This window comes from Vombatus ursinus, unplaced genomic scaffold (assembly GCF_900497805.2).
Source record: "Vombatus ursinus unplaced genomic scaffold, bare-nosed wombat genome assembly UNPS02014820.1, whole genome shotgun sequence".
Classification (NCBI taxonomy): domain Eukaryota; kingdom Metazoa; phylum Chordata; class Mammalia; order Diprotodontia; family Vombatidae; genus Vombatus; species Vombatus ursinus.
The window spans coordinates 18,634,907-18,653,346 of record NW_020954598.1 but is presented as its reverse complement, the minus strand read 5'-3'; the positions used below and the strand labels follow the sequence as shown (position 1 = coordinate 18,653,346).

The window sequence follows — 18,440 nt, the reverse complement described above, 5'->3', positions numbered from 1 at the left end:
TTCACTAAAGCCTGGGAAGTAGATAAGGGACTGAGAGGTGGTGGGCCCACAGGCCCATAGTTAGAAAGTATCTGAGGCTGGATTTGAGCTCAGGTCTTCCAGACTCCAGGCCTGGTGCTCTGTGCACGATGGCGCCACCTAGCTGTCATTGTTTTCCAGAATAATTGGGTAGTCATTTTTGCCAATTTGATGAGAGGTGAAACCTCAGAGTTGCTTTAATTTGCATTTCCTTCTTACTAATGACTTGGGGCATCTTTTCATATGGTTACAGGTGGCTTGTAATTCTTCTTTTGAAAACTTCCATATCCTTTGATGACTTATCTACTGGGGAAATGACTCAAGTGAAATTATTAAAATTTTGGACCAGGTGCAGTGCTTTCCCTTTGGGACAATCAGGATCTGAGGTTTTTCTTCATTCTTGCAAGCATAGGTGGATATAGAGTCAGGGAAAACTGAGTTCAAATCCTGCCTCAGACAGTTACTAGCTATATATAACTGGACAAATCACTTAATCTCTCTCAGCCTCAATTTCCTCAACTGGAAAAAAGGCTATAATAATAGCACATGCCTCACTTGGTGGTTACTGAGAGTCAAGGGTGATAACAGTAAAGGGCTTTCCTAACCTTTAATTGCTCTATAAATCTTGGCTGTTTGTTTTTGTTTGTTTTTAAAAACAAATCAAGTTCACAGTAGCTCCCATGTTTGGAATCCCTGTCCAAGCCCTATGAGAATACAAACTCACATGCCTCTAGAACAGAGCCACTACTTACAGGGTACTAAAAGACCAAGCCAGACATCACAGAATCTCAGGTCTGCTAATTTATCACCTACTTAAAGATTACCAGACATTACTAAAGTTGTTTAAAATCTATTATTTATTGTTTTTCTTTATTACAAGGAAAGGCTTAGAGATGGAAATAGCTAAGGGGAAATGTCCATGGTGTAAAAACAAAAAGGCAACAGTAAAGCTTTGAAAAATCAATAAGTAACAAACATTTTAATTCAAAAGTTACGTGCCATGCACCGTGCTAGGAGCTGGGGATTTGTATTTGTATACAAAGAATGAGACAATCCTTACTCTTGCATTCTAATGATGAACCAAGTCATATAGATATAGGTAGATATTTATATCTATATGATTTGTTTCCTCACTAGAATATATTGGAATGAGAATTTTCCTATACACATACACACAAAATAAATACAAAATTGTTAGGGAGGGAAATAAATTTACTTATATGCCGAAAACATTTCAACTAAATTTTCTAAAAATGTTATCTACTTGCCCTCAGATCATTCTCCTCCCTTTCTCAAGGTGTTCATTATCTGTCTCATAGTCTTAGCCTTGCCAGTAGATGTCTGTGTCAGGGTACTGGACTGGGTGATAAAAATGAAGTACATCTTCAACTTGGTGGACATTCACTTTGTTTCTACTTTTTTGCTACCACAGAAAGTTCTAGGTGGCACAGAGGATAGCGCACCAGCCCTGGAGTCAGGAGGACCTGCGTTCAAATCCAGCTTCAGACACATAACACTTACTAGCTGTGTGACTCTGGGCAAGTCACTTAACCCCATTGCCTAGCTGAAAAAAAAAGTTCTAGGTGGAATATTTCCTTATACATGAAACATTTCTATCCTTGAACTCACTGGGGATGCCACCAAGGAGGGAGATCACTGAGTCAAAAGATGTGAACAGTTTAGTGAGTTTTCCTGCATCATACTAAATTGTTTTCCAGAAGGCTTGGACTGTCAACTCCATCAGGTGTCATCTTTGCCATTTTTTTAGGGGTGAAGTGAAATATCAGTTCTTTTAATTTACATTTCTCTTATTATTAGCGATTTGGAACATTTTTTCATATCATGAATAGTTTCCAGTTCTTTTGAAAATTTCATATCTTTTGACAACTAATCTGTTGGGGAATGACTCAGTCTCATATTTATGTGTACTACTTACGTAGCTTGAATATAATGCAAAGATTTTTTTTCCCACTCAATTTTATCTTTTTATTCTGTTTATTCTGGTTGTATTGATTTTGTTCATACAAGGGATTTAAAAAAAAAAATTTATACAGTAAAAGTTGGGTGTCTTGTGTTCCCTGGTTTGGTTATCAGATTTCCAGTTTCTTATGATGTGATATTTTATAATCAGATCACTTAATCATTTAACAAGTTCTAATCATTTAGAACTTGTTATGGCATATGGCATAAACCATGTCATTTTTCACATCATTTCTTATTGAATAGTACCACAGTAGTTAGTTTTCTTGGGTTTATTAAATACTGTGGTATTGGGGTCATTTGCTTCTGGATCTGTCTAGTCTATTGAATTAATTACTTACAGTACTGTCATCTAGAGGGGGAAATATAGAAGGAAATGTAGAGTCACAAGAGAGATATCCCCTGTCTTCTGTTGAGTTAGATAAAAACAAAGGGCCCTTTTGAAATTTGTTCTAATAAGCCCAAGATTTCTGACCTATTTCCTTCTTCAAATGCCAGGACTCTATAAAAACTGGAATGTTGTTTTCATTTTACCTTTTCCTATAAAATGGTAATATCAAAAGGACTTAGTACTTATAAATTCTAAATTGTGTTTGAGTTTTTGTTTGTTCCTTAAACACTGAAATTCCTAATAGGATATTTTTAGTGAGCTCCTTCCCTTTGTCTAAATTCTTTTATAACTTTATCTTAGCCTTTCCCTTCAAATCCACTCATGTTCCCCAACATACGTTGTTCATGCTGTTTCTCCTGCCCATACTGTACATCCCTTTAGTGGACTTCTCTGACACTTCCTCAAAGGCACCAGTCAAGACATAGCTCCTCCTTGAAGCTTGACCTGAGTGTTACTATCTATAATGTTGTTTTACTTCTCTGAATTTCTCTGATCAGCACTTAGGGTTGATTGTGTTCAGTTTGGCACTAAACTATATTCCCTTGTTGATTGGATGTGATTCCTATCTCAATCATCACAGCATTTGTTAAGAGCCTTCTGTGTGCCAAGCATGGGACAATATGCTGAGGATACAAATACAAAAGTGAAATAGCCCCTGCCCTCAAGCAGCTTGTATTTTGTCAGGTGGAACAACATGTTCACATAAAATACATTTGAAATAGATGGAAGATAATTTTGAAAGGGAGGACACTGGAAGCTGTGGGGGACTTAGCAAAGACTTTTTGTAGAAAGTGGCACTTCAGCTAAGTCTTAAGGGAAACTAGCAGTTCTCAGAGGTAGAAGTAAAGAGGGAACATGTTCTAGGCGTAGAAGGTAGGAAATAAAGTGCCAGGTATGAAGAACAGTAAGAAGTATATGAAGAAGAGTAATTTATAGGACTGGAAGTGTAGCTAATGCACTGTTGGTGGAGTTGTGAACTGGTCCAACCAATCTGGAGAACAATTTGGAACTTCTCTCAAAGGGCTATAAAACTGTGTGTACCCTTTGACCTAGCAATACCATTACTTGGTCTGTATCTCAAAGAGATGAAAGGAAAAGGGAAAGGACCTATAAATGCAGAAATATTTATAGCTGCTTCTTCTGTGGTGGCAAAGAATTGGAGACTGATGCCCATTAATTGGAGAATGGCTAAATAAGTTGTGGTGTATAATTGTAATGGAATACTATTGTGCTATAAGAAATAATGAGGGTAATGGTTTCAGAAAAACCCCAGAAGACTTACTTGAATTGTTGCAAAGTGAAGTGAGCAGAACCAGGAAAACATTGTACATAATAACAGCAGTATTGTAACCATGGTCACCTATGAAACACTTAGCTACTCTAATCAATACTGTGATCCAAGACAATTCCAAAGGACCCATGATGAAAAATTCAGTCCATCTCCAGAAAGAGAACTAATTAACTCTTGAGTGCAGATTGAAACATACTTTTTTTACTTTCTTTATTTTTCTTGCCCCCCCTTTTTTTTTGCAACATGGCTAATATGAAAATATGTTCTACATGACTTCACATGTAATTGATTTATTGCTTGCCTTCTCAATGGGTGGGGGAGGGGCTGGAGGGAAGGTTTAAAAAAAAAACTGCTTAAAAATAAATAAATGATTGGGATTGAAATTGTGGATTTGGGCCAGGTTGTGATGTATCTTGAACTTTGGAAAAAAGGAGAATTATATTTGATTCTAGACGTTATTGAGTAAGGCAGTGATGTGGTCAGACCTAGTCATCTCCCTATCTAGACGAGTTTGTGTCCTCCACCGAGCCTGGTAGAGTGTCTCGTACATAATAAACACGCAATAAATATTTGTTGAAATCAGGTCAGCAGAAGTTTGTTAGCTGTATACAAGGCACTGTGCTAGACCCAGGAGCTACAAAGCCAAAAATCAAACAGCCCCTTCCATCAAGAAGCTTATTGCTTATAGTCTGTTGAGTGAGACAGACATACCATGTGTGTAGGTAAAGGTAATATGAGGAGGGAGAGAACAGGGAAGGAGGGGGAGTCAGGAGAGGTACCCCGAAAATGTGGCATTGAAGTTTCCTTTATCTTTCCTGTTGTATCTCCTTAGCATAAGGCTAAGCACCCCAGCACTCATCTGGGACTTATTGACAACTTGAAAAATAGGCACTCACACCTGTCTTTAAAACTTTATCCCAACCTTCCTTACAGATGACTCTTCAACGAAAGTGGACATGAAAGAAACCTATGAAAGTGAAGCAAGCCATTTGTGAGTAGATACTTTGCCCTGAATCCTATAGTAGATGTGGCTGAACTAGCTCTTAGAAGTGATGCCAGGCCAAGGCCATCTCACAGTGATGACCATCTCCCCATTTCCTTCCAGTTCAGGAAAATCTTCTTCCTTTTCCAAGTTTTCTCCTGATACATTGTTGGTTGAATAAGTGTAGGGGAGAATTTAACTAACAGCCTATCTCATGTGCCATCTTTCATGTTCAAAGATGACATTATGATCTGCTGTCATTAGGATATATATTCTTAACTGTTTCCAGGAGCACGATTACCTTCTCCCCAGTCTGTCTCCACTCTTATGTTCAGACTCTTGTATCAGAGATACATAGAGAATTGCTATCCTGGGTCAGCACTATGGGTTGTTCCGCCAAGAACGTTCCTAATTGAAGATAGCATAGTTGTCTTCCCTATTACCATCCTTAAAAGTTAAGCATATCATAGAGCCGAGTATGTCTCTGGTGCATAAATTCATTCAAACACTTTTCTGAATCCTAGAAAGCAATTTATGAGTAGCAATTTTACCCTGAATGAGATACCCTATGGGTTGACACAAATAACCAGTGTGCCACTGGTTTGTGGTATGACAGTCAGCCTCGTTCACTGCCGTGAGCTTCATGTTCACATTTCCACCTGCCTGCTGGACATATCTATTTAGATGCCCCACCAGCACCTCACGCTCCATACATGCCCCAAACTGAGCTTATTATCTTATGTTCAAAACCTGCCACTCCTCCCAGCTTGCCTATGCATTTAATAACACCTTTCAGTTAGTCACCCAGGTGCAAAATCTGTCATCTGGACTCTTTCCTCTTGTTCCCCACATCCAGTCAGTTGCCAAGGCCCAATCATTTTATGTGCACGGAATCTCACATCCATCCCCACTTCTCCACTCACACTGCCACAACCCTGACTCAGGCCTTCAGTACTTCTCCTAACAGGTTGTATCTCCAGTCTTTCCCCTTTCCAATCCATTCTTCAGTTGAATTCAACAAACATTTATTAACCACTCACTGTATGCAAGGCACTGGTGACAAAAAGAAAACCAACCCTTCCTTCAGGAAGTTTGCAGACTGCTGGGGGAAGAAGGAGGGGGTACAGCGTGTACACAAATGATTGTAATTCAAGGTAAATAGAGAAGAAAGAACACTAACAACTAGGACAGTAAAGGAAGGCTTCATGGAAGAGGTGATGCCTGAGCTTCCCCCTGAAAGAAGACAAGAATTCTGGGAGGCAGAGACAAGGAGGGGATGTATTCCAGGTGTGGGGAATAGCTTATGTAGAGAGGCAGAAGAGGGAGGGTGGAGTTGGGGAAATAGCTAATTGTCCATTTTGATTGGAACATAAAGAGTTTATGAAAGATAGTAGAGTGAAATAAGTCTAGAAAGATAAGTGGAGCCAGATTGTGGAGGGCATCAAGTGCCAGGCAAAGGAGTTTGTATTTTGTCTCTTAGACAGTAGGGAGGTACTGGATGATTTTGAGCAAGGACTGGCGTGGTCAGACCTGTCTTGGCTTTAGGAAGTTTGGGCAGCTGTTTGGAGAGTAGGTTAGAGGCAGGAGGTACTGAGGACCTGAACGGGGTGGTGGAAAGGAGGACGTGGGTGCCAAAATGTGAACGTAGAATGAAGAAGACTTGGCTTCCAAAATAGTCCTCTTAATACACAAGTCTGGACATTCAGTGGTTCCACATTGCCTCCCAGATAAGCGACAGACTCTTTTCTTGTAGGTTAAACTGTCCTAGGATGACTCCCATCTTATTTTCACTCTACTCTCCTTCACACATCCTATGTTCCAGCCTTACTGGATAGCCTGCCCTCGCCCAGCCTCACCTTTGCCCTCTTTGGCCTCAGTGCATTCACATAGGCCGTTCTCCCATGCTGGCAATGAACTCTTGCATCTCTGCCTGGTGAGACCCATTCTTCCTTCAAGGCCCAAAGCAGCTGCTTACTTCTTTGTGCATGCATACACAGGGATAGACATAGCTTATCTTTCCTTACCTAACTGTAAGCCCCTCCAGGGCATAAACTTTTCATGTTTCTATCTGAAGTACCTGGCACAGTGCCTTACAGAGGACCTTAATAAATGTTTGCTGAGTTTAATCAGCTCATTAAACACCAGAAATAAAAGAATACTTATATTCTTACTGTTTCAGCTTGTTGTTGCCGGATACAAGTGGCACCTCATCCTCTTCCTTCACACAACCGTCTCCTCACATCAAAACAGTCAGCGAGAGTGAGCTGAGCACCACAGCCTCTGAACTCCTGCAGGATTACATGATGACGGTGCCTGTCCTCCTTCTTTATCACCCTGGGGTTCACATAGAAGATGTAGTTAAAGTAAACATTGGGGGTGTTTAAAGGAAACTGAACCTGGCCCTCATCAGCCTTGTCTGCCAAGACCCAGGGGCCAAGGTTTAGGGTGGAAGGTGCTCCAAGCTTGGATATTGTTGGCCCAAGAACTATGACTGCCCTCCTTCAGGGTGCAGAGCTTCCTCACAGAGGAACATTGTGACTGATTGGCATTGTTGGGCAGCAGAACATTGCCTCCTGGAGGAACACACCATTCACAGCTGGGTTCAGGGAGTAGAAGATAGAAAAGAAGAAAGCTAACTTGAAGGATAGGGAAACAGTTAATGAAAAATAGAATAAATTAGTTAGAAAGAACACTGCACAATCTGAAGCGGGGTCCTTGTCCCTGTTTGATGTAGGGGTAAAAATAATTACTGACTTAGAGTGTGTACCAAGTCATACCCCAAATTTCTCAGTTCATTCATTTTACTATCAGACTAATGAGAAATAGTATGTTATTGGTGGGGGAGAGGGGGTGGGTGGGCAGGGAGTCCGGGGGGGGGGGGGGGGGGAGGAAACTGTAGGGACTGGTTGCATATTGACATTTCAGTATTTGTAAGGCTGGTCTAGCAAATCATCAGTCTATATTTGACCAGGGAAGTCTGAGGCCTTGTGGTGGATATTGAATCTTATCTGGGGATTCAAATAAGCTGGCCTCCAAGGGCATGGCGGATGGCTGGTGGCACCCCCACCCCCACTATCACTTTACTTCTTGGTTCTTTCAGCACTCTCTGAGAAAAGCTGACCTTGAAGGATTTCTTCTTTCAAAGACATGTAGTGCAGGCGTCAAAAGCAAGAGCTAAGGATGTAAAACATGTTTGTTTTGATGTAAGATTAAGGGGATAAAGCAGTGCATAGAGAAACACTATGTTGGAAATTTAGTAATGATACCCAGCAGACCCATTAATTTCTCCTTGTTCCCTGTGTGACTTTGGGCAGCGTTCTCCCTGGATCTCAGCTTCTTCATCTGTAAAGTGGAGGGCTTCCCCTCCTGATCTTTATCTATGCTTCTATGATTCTGTGAACTAGGTTCTGTTAGCAGATACCCCAAACTCATTTCATCTGACCTGTGTGGTCTCACCATTTTTCTAATGAAATAACTGGTCACTCTCATTGTTCCTGAAAAAAGCTCCTAGTACCTCCTACAAAATGATTCACTCATATGGGAAGCCAAGCCTCTGGTGTTCTCCTTCAACTCCCCTGGGAAGCAGAGTTCTCTTCCTAAGGGTCCTACTTGCGTAGCCAGGGAAGCTTTGAGGGTCTAGAGAGATTGGTGCCATCCCCTGCCAGAAAAAGTAGAGATCCTTTAGGAGCAGCATAGGTAATTAATGCTCAAGTTACATGAATGGGTGAAAAAGCGCAAGTTTTAACACTTGGGCCAGGTGCTGGGCAGCAGAAGATTTTGTCTCCTTATCCCCATATTTTGTCCCGCTCTGATAGTGACACAGATTTTCCTGTGGCCCCTCTTCGGGTGCAGTTTCCAAATAGTACAGTTACGAGGTGAGAAAAAAGGCAGAAGGAGATTGGAATCACTCCTGGTACATTCTGAGGCCCTGGACCACAGGGTCAGCACTTCCTCAGAGATAGAAAGTGCTTAGGGCCTGAATGACGTCCAACTTAAAGGTGCCTTTTCTCTGCCACATAATCCACTTGATGAAAGGTCCTCCTTGCTCTCCAGACTTCCTGACTTAGCCTTGATTGTCAGGGTTGGCAAGGTGTCCAGGGCTTGTAACTGAGTGATCAGCTGTGTGGATGTAAGGGACTTGGTGCTTCTCTGTAGTAATGACTAATGGCACTGATCTTTGGTTGGGCTCTCTTGGCAGCTGAGAACCAAGCTGTCATCCCAGGAGATCCAGCAGTTTGCCATGCTGCTGCATGAATACCGAAACGGCGCCTCCATTCATGAATTTTGCATCAACCTGCGGCAACTTTATGGAGACAGCAGGAAATTCCTATTGCTAGGTGAGCTGGAAAGGCTTTGCATATGGATGTCGCAATAGAGAGTGTGTGTCTGTGTCTGTGTCTGTTGTCTGTGTCTGTGTCTGTTGTCCCATGGGCCTGCCTAGCCCTTTTCAAAGAAGCAAGAAGTTTGGCCCTTGAATGATGAATTTTTTCAGCCTCAGCAATTCATGAAAGAGTCTTCAGAGGTTGGAAAGAAGAAGTTGCTCAGGGGGCGGGGAGATTGTGATACTGATCCAATAGATGTCTCTCCTTTGTGTCTCTTGCCAGTCAATCTTGGCTGATGGGGTCAAATCACTTCTAAGGACAAGGATCCCCATAGGTAGGCCTGGGAAATGTTTCGAACCTCCTTTGTGGGGCAGTCAGTTCTCCGTGGACTTCCCAGTATATCCTCCTCCCAAAATTAGCTGCCCATTGAAAAAAAAAAAAGATGCTAACACTTTTAACTTTCCAAAGGACTTTCACAGATATTCTTTCATTCAGTCTGTAAACACTGCTAGGTGGGATTTAAGGCAGACGTTTAATAATATAGATGAGGAAACTGAGGCTCAGAGAATGTGGGTGATTTGCCAAAGGTCACAGAGCTCATCTTTTTCTGTGTTAGGTTTGGAATCTGCATCCTAGAACTCTATCTGTTCTTTCTACTGATTTGGCTCAATGAATATTATCAAGAAATAATGCTTGGCTTCAGATATGATTGCCTCCCCAATAATACCATTATGGAATTAAGTAACAATTAGATTGGTACTATTATTTGTTGATATTTTTTAGCATTAATGTCTTTCAGTGGGAATAAGAAGCATGGCTCCAGATGTGGAACCTTAGGCTTGAGTCCCAGGCCTACCACTTGCTAACTCAGTAACTTGTGCAAGTCGCTTAATCTCTCAGTTTCCTAACCTGGAAAGTGAAGATAAGCTGGAACCTCTTTGCAGAGGGACTCAGTGGCTGACCGAGCATCTAGCCCTAAGACCCCAAGAACCTGCCTCACTAAGCTAAGCAAGTTCAGCCACCGAAAGTTAGCCTCTGGTGATCATTGTGTCTCCCAAAACAGGCCACAGACTCCTGGAGGGGCTGTTGTCCGCCGCAGTGTAAAGCACACACCACCACCACCACCCCCAGCTCTGTGGAGCATGGGAGCATTACTGCTGACACGTCTGCCTGCATTCATGCAGAGACCTGCACCTCTGGGGTCCCAGAGTCTGCAGAGTGAGGCAGCAGCCGATCATCAGGCTTAGGGGGATCAAAGGAGGGGAAAGAAGCCTGGACACCAGGCCACATGAGTGGCCAGAAATCTTCCGGGCCAGGTTCATCTAGCAGCCAGCCGTAGACAAGCCCCAGGGATCTCCCCAAACCAGAGGGTGGCTCTAGTCAGCAAAGCAATCCACACGAGTTCTCTTATGCTTTGTGCTTTCAATCAGCTTTCTGCCAGGTGTCGGGGGAGGGGGAAAGGAGAGCCCTTCTTCCCCCGCCCCTAGTCTCAGCAGTGCCTGGTCCTGCATTTTTATTGGTACCCAAAGCTACCCAGACCATATCCTGTCAGCCATCCAGGGCATTTCCAATGATATGTACCAGTAGGATTGGATCTCCATGCTTTTAAGCCTTTTGCTTTTTATCGAGATAAGTCACTTCTCCTCCAAGAAGCATTCTCCAACTACTCTAGCCCATGTTAAGGACTTATCTCATGGCATTTGTAATATGTACCATCAAGATTATATGTTTTGTATTGTTCTCTATTTCAGGTGTTCTGTTTCTTCTTATGAGTCACTAAGATTCTGAGCTTCTTGAGGTCACCTCCTTTCTCCCCAAATACTTAATACTTGGCTGAACACATAGTAGGCATAATAAATAGCTCTTGAATTAAATTCCCAGGAGTGTCCAGGAAGGCCAAAGAGATGCACCTAAACTAATTTGTATGGAAAGGGAAAAAATAAACCCTACCAGGGAAGTCAGCCCTCAGAAGTGAGTTGGTAATGAAAAAGGTCTCATAGGAACAGACCTTGGCTAATAAATCTGAGCCACCTGGATAAGATTAGGGGGCACCTTGACCTAACACATAAGTGATTTGAAATAGGCTTTGCTAGTCTTTTCAAATGTTAAATGACCCATTTATTAAGTATTCGTACTTAAGGCAACCTTCCCTGGTACTTTTAAATTTTATTCACTTTTCAAATTTTGATTTTTACTCAACTATTTGGGAACTGTCTACTGTTTAAAGTAAAGTATACCTGTAATCATTTCAGTGGTATCCCAAATTAATTAGATTTTGCTTAGCTTAGTAAATGTACTGTTTTAACCATCAGAGGGAGCTCTTGTTCCCTTAATGCAATAGAAACGCTGTAGAACTGCAACTTGGGCCCTAAAATTAAAGTAATCAGGCCAAAACCTCACCTTTGCAGATTTCATGCCATGTTGCCAATTGATAGAACACTTCACCAGTATTAATACATTGGAGCACAGCGTGATGGAAAAGGGATGATTGTCTCTGAGAATCTGTCTGTGTCCTTGCTCAATGAGTTGTGGAATAGAGGAGGCCCACAAGTCTTGCAGCCAGGGGGATGTGCAGTTTACTCCCTGCCTTATTTCTGAGCAGCACAGCACAAACCCCACATCAAGGCTAGGGCTGTGGGGCAGTGGCAGGGCTAGAGTGTTTTACTAAGATGTTGCTATGAAGCTACAACTTGTTTTGTATAAATTTGACTTCTTCCTAGACCTCAACAGATGGTGATTGGTAGAATGTAGTAGGAGACTCTTTGGCCACCAAAGCAGCCAGCTCCCTTCCTCACTGCCTTCCTCCCCCCATCCCCCCAGTCGAGGTTTAGTATCTTTGATAGAGACCACCACAACCTAGGCTAGTCTGTGGGGCCACAGGCAGCTCAGATGACCAGTCTGCACCGTCAGAAGGGGATGGAGAGGGCGTAGTGGAGGGAATACAGAGAAGCCCCAGGGAGGCAGAAGGACTTAGACTCAGATGCTAAGGCTAAGCACCTTCCAGAGTGACCCCTTCTCTGGGCTTTATTTCCTAGTCTATAAAATGAGGATCAACTTTATCAAGATGCTGGGAATTATTAGTAATATATTGCCCAGAAACCCAAAGTAAAAGAGCACATCTTCAATAGCCAGGTTTGAGGGTGGTTTGTTTTTTTTTTAAGGTTTTTTTTTTTTTTTTGGTTTTTTTGGTTTTTTTGCAATAATGGAAGGGTTTGGGCTATAAATCCCAGATCCTCTACCCAAGGGTCCCTGCTTCCATAGGCAAATATACTAATCTATGGAAAAGGCATGGTGTACTGGAAAGTATTGGACTAAGTCAAGAGACCTGGGTTCAGATGCCATCTCCAATACGTACTAGCTATGTGACTGTGGGCAAGGCACTGCCTTTCTCTGAGCCTCAGTTGCCTTGTCTATAAAATGAGGATAATAACCCTTGGACCACCTACCTCACTGGACTATTATAAGGAAAACTCTTTGCAAATCATAAAGGGTTATATAGAAGTAGCAGTTATTGACTTCTTTGGAGGGAAAGCTGTTTGTGACTGCACAAATACCCTTAGATGTTGTTAAATTAAAAGAGACTGGCCTCTGCCTTGTGCCTTTGTGGCCTGACCTTCCTCTCTCTGGGTCTCAGTTTCATCATCTGTAAAATGAGTTTGTTGGACTAGGTAATCTTCCAACTCTAAATCCTATGAAATCTGCATTCCTGCAGAAGCCCTGATATCATATCTTTGTTCCTTCCCTCCCCCTAAGCCGCATGCCCTAGGTAATGGAGTTATATTTTTTTTCCATTCCTGTCCCAGTGCCTACATTCCTGTCCCAGCATTTGTCCCTCCCTGAGCGTATCTTTCTCTTACAGTGCAAAAGATGGAATGGTTGCTCTGAGCTAGAAGTTCTGTACTACCAGTGATTGTTGTCCTTCCTTCCCATCTCCCCCCACTTCATTCTGTTCGTTCTCTGCCAGGTCTGAGGCCTTTCATCCCAGAAAAAGACAACCAACACTTTGAGAACTTTCTGGAGACAATTGGAGTAAAGGATGGCCGGGGCATCATCACTGACAGTTTTGGAAGGTACCGGCGGGCAATGAGCACCACATCCAACTCAACCACCAATGGGAATGGGGCCACAGGCAGCTCAGATGACCAGTCTGCACCGTCAGAAGGGGATGAATGGGACCGCATGATCTCTGATATCAGCAATGACATTGAGGCACTTGGCTGCAGCATGGACCAGGACTCCTCATGAGGAAAAAGCTTGGAGGAGGGGAGGAGAAACAGCTCTCAGGCCTGAAAGGGGCCTTCCCCTCCTTCTGGCTCACTTTCTCCCATAGCTGTTGTCCTAGTCGTTCCTCAGAAAAAGTTCTAGGGGACCAGCCATCATGTTGAACCCCTTGTTTCCTTCCTTAGAGGTGGGAAGCAGGATGGTGTCATTAGATAGCGTGGGTGAGCTAGGACCCTTCTACTGTGAAGAAATGAATGTGTTGTAAGAAGAGGAGTGGTATCGGGTGCCAGGAATATAGGAGAGCCTTGCAGTCGTCCAGACTGTCCACGTTCCTTGCTCCCATCCACTATCCAAAAGGTTCCTGGGTGGGAGTATGTCAACCGAGGTATGACAGAAGGCTGGGGAAAGGAGCCAGCTTTGTGAAGGAGCTTCGGCTCACTTCAGTTCCCCTGGACAATTTACAGTTTTGCACATGATGTTCCTGTTGTAACTCTCAGAGACCTTTTTTGAAAAATGAAGTTTATCACAATGTGAATAATTTAAATCTCTTGTTGTCAGACACATTTCTAGTCTAAATGGGGAGGTTGTGTGTGCCAAGAGAAGTACATTTTAGGTGGTAGGCATTTCCCATTTTAAATGGTTGCCCAGGGATGCTGGAGAAGTCATCTGAGCTGTCTGGAGTATGACACTGGGGAGTTTTCACTGACTTCTGCCCCCATCAGTCCACAGCCCTAATAAGCTCTTACGGGCCAAAGAGGGGAGAGTGCTGTTACCTCTGTGCACTGAGACTGTCCTGACCCCATTTATGTATACCTAGGAGAAACCTATTCCTGGAGAATAGGGCCTTGGTCAGGTATGACAGACCAGAGTGGGGCCAGGAGTGGGCTAATTTGACTTTGTTGGGTAGTCTTCGTCACCTTCTCCAGCAGAGCAGTTCCCTGGACACCCTGCTGCTTCCTGAAGTGGGCGGGGGGGGGGGCCGGCAGGGGGCAGCTCTCCTCTAAAGGAAGTTGTGCATTTCAATGCAAGGAGCTCCTCATGTCTGGCTTGCTCTGGTTTTTCCTTCTTAGAACTGAGGGTGAGACAGCGGTAGTCCCATAGGATCAGGTGGTCAGGATCATCTGAGGGACAAGAGATAGTAATAAGTGGAAGACCAACTCATGTTCAGTTACCTGGGAGGCTTTACCTTTGCATGAGGTATATAATATAATGTACATGTAGTGTAAATATGCTCTTCTAAATACACTTATTTTTTTAATCCATTTGCCATACTGATACTGGCTTGGGAAGCCAGCCTTCCCAGGGTGGTGGGACTTGCTGTCCTCTTGGTGTAATAGCCTATTCCTTAATTTATACTAGGGTTATATTTTTTACTCCTTTTTAGGTCAAGCTTCCCAAGATTTTGCTAAGGGACAGTCACAACTCTCTTTTCATTCTGGGGTAAAACTGTTAGTGTGTAGCAATCCTCTCTGACACTTTCTCACAAAGGTTCGAGCTAGAGTCTCATTCTCATTCTCTTTGCTTTCTTCCCTGTATTTCCTCGCCATAACCTCCCCACGTTCCTTCTTCATCTGTCTCATTCTGCTTTTTATGCTGGCTCTTGCCCTGGCCTTCCCCTGTCTCTACCTCCCCTCCCCCTTCTTTCACATATGCAGATGTTCCCATGTGTTACTGAGCACCAGAGATGGGGGTCACATTACACTGACTTGGCCAGCCATCTGTGACCTTTGTGTATGTAAGTCAGCTGTGAAAGAGGGTCACAGTTTCTGCCACTGTGCCTCATTGCTATCTCTGCCTAGATGGGAAATTTCTTTGTCCTTCTGAACTTAGCAAAGGCTAACACCCAAACCCCAGCCCAACCTTTACCTTTTGAATTAGCATTCTTGGACATAGGATCATAGATTTAGAGCTGGAAGGGACTTTAAAGGTCACCTAATCCAGTCTTCTCATTTGTAAAATGAGGGACTTGAGGACCAGAGAAGTGAAATGACTTATCCAAAGTTACCTAGTCAGTAAGTAGCTAGAGACTAAGTTCAGGCTCAGGACTGCAGACTCTAGATTCAGCATTATTTCTACTTCATCACCCCACCTCCCTCCATGTACTTCAGTGGTTCCTGGGTTCTCAGACAAACCAAAGGAAAACTGGCCTGAGATAAAGTTCATTCTGGAGGGCATCGTGCCAGGGACTGAGTCTCAGAAGCTAAGCCGAGGTAGGGCTGTAGGCGACATGATTGTATGTCATTTCTACTCCTTCCTCTTTCTTCGTTTTGGAAGTCAGGGCAGGATTAATGAGAACTCTATCATGGATATGTGCTAACTCATTCTCCCTATTGTGTACCTCCTCTCATAGACCTTCCTTCCTTCCCAACTTCCTTTTTCTGGGCCCTTTCAGTGGTAGCTACAGTCTCAACCACTTCCTGTTCAACCATGAGCTTCAGCTTTCTTCGAGATGGAAAGCCTCTCTTCCTAGTGTATCAGTCCCTGTGGTAGTTCTCAGGTAAATTTCACCTAGAAGGTCGATAAATATGAAATCTAAATTTAAATTGAGAGCTCTGCCTTCGTGTGGGCTGAACATTTCAACCCCAGTTCATCTATGCATCCCCACTGACTTTCCATCTCTGGAGCTATGGCTGGCTAGTAGTTATCAGGGTCAGTGGTACTTGTGACACTGATCCTGGAGCTCCACCTCTACAGGGAAAGGTGGTAATGGTGCCCAGAGTTTAGGAGAGAGGGGTCAAGTCTGGAGGAGTGGGAGAAGTGAAAGGGAGGAGAGAGGAGGAATCATAATCCATCGAACTGCCTAATCTTTCTGGAAATATCTGGCCCTCTCTAGGCCAGATAGGAACATCCTAACTTCACCCTTACTCAGGTTCATCCTTGCCTGAGCTACAGAATTTTAAAATCCCAAAGCGCTTCCTCTGGTTGGGGAGGAAGAATACAGAGTAGCAACAAACACCCCAGAAAGCTCCCTCTAGACTTGTGCTCTTCAGAGATTCCAACATGGCTGCCCTAGGGTGCAATTGCATTGTGTTATCTGCCCCTTGCTGCATTACACACCTCAAGGCTTTGGGGGTGGGGTGGGGGGCTGTCGCAAGTGTTCTTCACAGTGAATTGGGCATTTAATTCTGTTCTCTACAATTGCCAGCAAGAAGGCACCAGTGCCGTGAGCTCCACTCCAGCTACTAGCTAGGATCTAGCCAGACTAGACCCCCTGGTTGACTGATAGTGATCAGTTGTTTCTGTCATACAGAATAATGGGCAGGGAAACAGTCCCTTCCTTCTGCCCAGAACAACAAAGCTAACATCTCTTAAGACAGAGGTGAGCTTAATTTTAATTGACCATGGATATGCAATGCCCTCCTAGGGCACTGAAATGCAAAGGGAATGGGGAGGGGGGCGGGAATGAAAGCAAGAAGAAAGTTGGGGGCAGAGAATCAAGCCCTTATGGAGATTCTGCTCCCACCAAAGGCTTGAGGTAAAGCTGGACTACATCTCTCCTACTTTAAGCAAAATATGAAAAGCCAGTTTGACATAATGAATAAATAAGAGCATGGCTGTTCACTTTAGAGAGGATTCCTCCACTAGCAAGCTTCCCTGGTGCATTTCAGATAGGATATAATTCACAGAAATTGGATTAACACATGAAATTTATAGCACCTAGCATAGTGCTGGTCACATGGTAGATGCTTGATTTTTACTTGTGGGTTAGTTGATTGCTTGGAGTGATCAACTCGCTGATGGTATAAATGAGGGCACCTGTATCCCTGGTGGATCCTCACCAAAACCCCAGCTTGCTAGGGGCTTCCCCAGAACTTTGGCCATTAGAATTGTTAGTGCCTTTGCCGTCACCGCACTGGAATTAGTGTACACTCAGCTAACGACGCTCAGGCCATGACAGGTTGGGGATGATTTTCCAGAATTGACTTCAGGGACTTGCCTGTTAGACCTGTAGCAATTTTCATAGGTGCCGAGCGATGTGACTCAAGAAGAGCTGCAGTATTTTTGTATCAGTGGCCATGGATTGTTGGGTCACTGAAAACAAAGTTCTCTGGGTACTGGGTTATTTGAATAATTGTCTTCCTCTCTCCCCACCACCATGTCCTTCCCTGGCCCAGCCCTGTCCAGGACTTGGTCAGTTTCTGAAACTGAAATTTGTCCCCAGTGCTATGCCTGGGGAGTGAAGGGGGTGGGAGGGGAGGGTGGGGATTGGATGGGAGAGATGCCTTTATTTTTTATATGGTCTCTAGATTTATATACAAAGGTAATTTGCCCTATGGGCTTCTGGGAACGGGGACAAATCAGGGCCCTCGAGTTTGAAAGCACTTCAGTCTCCCCAGGTGGGCTCCATGCTGGTGGGGCTGAGAGGACTCTGGCCCCTGACACAGTCACCTGAGCCATTACAAATGTCCTCAAGCTTTTGTGTGGGGTTGTGGGAGGTGGGGAGCAGCTGTATGTACGACATGATGTTCCTCGCCTCATTTGTACGCGGTTTTGTATGTATGCTTTCTGTATGGAGTATTTGTTACAGGTAAATATATTCCAGCACCCAACCCAGCCCTGCTTCTTTTCCTGAAGTCTTATACCGCCATTGTCGTCCAAGAAGCCACCCCTGGGTCCTTGCATACAGGTCATCTGTCTAGAACTGGAGTGGTCCTCAGAAGCCTTCCAGTCCAACCCCCTCATTTGTAAAACGAGGCGACTTAGTGCCTAAGGTCACACCAGGAAGTAAGCAGAAGAGCCAGAACTGGGGCCCAGGTCATCTCATCTCCAAAGCTGGTGTTCTTTTTACTATACCATACTTGCCCAACCTATTGGTAAGAAGGAATTAGAAGAGGTAGCTGCTTTAGATACCTATGAAGAAGATCATGTTGGTAAAGCTCTTACCATAGTTCTGGCCCAGGAGGACCCTTGCAAGGCTCATCGATACAGGCTAGCAACAGACAAGCCAAAATGCTCCCCTGAGACTTGTGCTCTTCAGAGATGGCAATGTGGCCACACGGTAGGTGCTTAGTAAATGCTAGTTCCTTTCCCTTTCCCCCTCCCCCTGCCCTGTCCTGCCCATCCCGCTTCCAAGGCTTAGGTAGACCTCAAGTTCAGTAGGTCCAGTTAGGCTCCTGATCTGGACTTTGGTCAAAGGGAACAGAAAGGCTTAGCAGAGGCTACGGGGCCAAGGGACCATAATTTAGTCCTCTGAGGGACACCTGGGAGAACACTCAGTTGGAAGAGAGGCCTCAG

At 43.9% G+C, this 18,440-nt stretch overlaps 1 protein-coding gene across 3 annotated transcripts in view; it reads left to right on the top strand.

Annotated features, from left to right (window-relative positions):
• CCM2 (CCM2 scaffold protein) overlaps window positions 1-17,759 on the top strand; it is a 127,819-nt gene extending 110,060 nt beyond the window's left edge. For all 3 annotated transcript variants that reach the window (XM_027836908.1, XM_027836910.1, XM_027836909.1), the window contains exons 7-10: window positions 4,614-4,671; window positions 6,842-6,971; window positions 8,861-8,999; window positions 12,949-17,759. In XM_027836908.1, the coding sequence (XP_027692709.1) occupies window positions 4,614-4,671; window positions 6,842-6,971; window positions 8,861-8,999; window positions 12,949-13,229 (608 nt within the window). In that variant the 3' untranslated portion in view covers window positions 13,230-17,759. The remainder of the gene's footprint in view (window positions 1-4,613; window positions 4,672-6,841; window positions 6,972-8,860; window positions 9,000-12,948) is intronic.
• The last annotated feature ends 681 nt before the right edge of the window (window positions 17,760-18,440 follow it).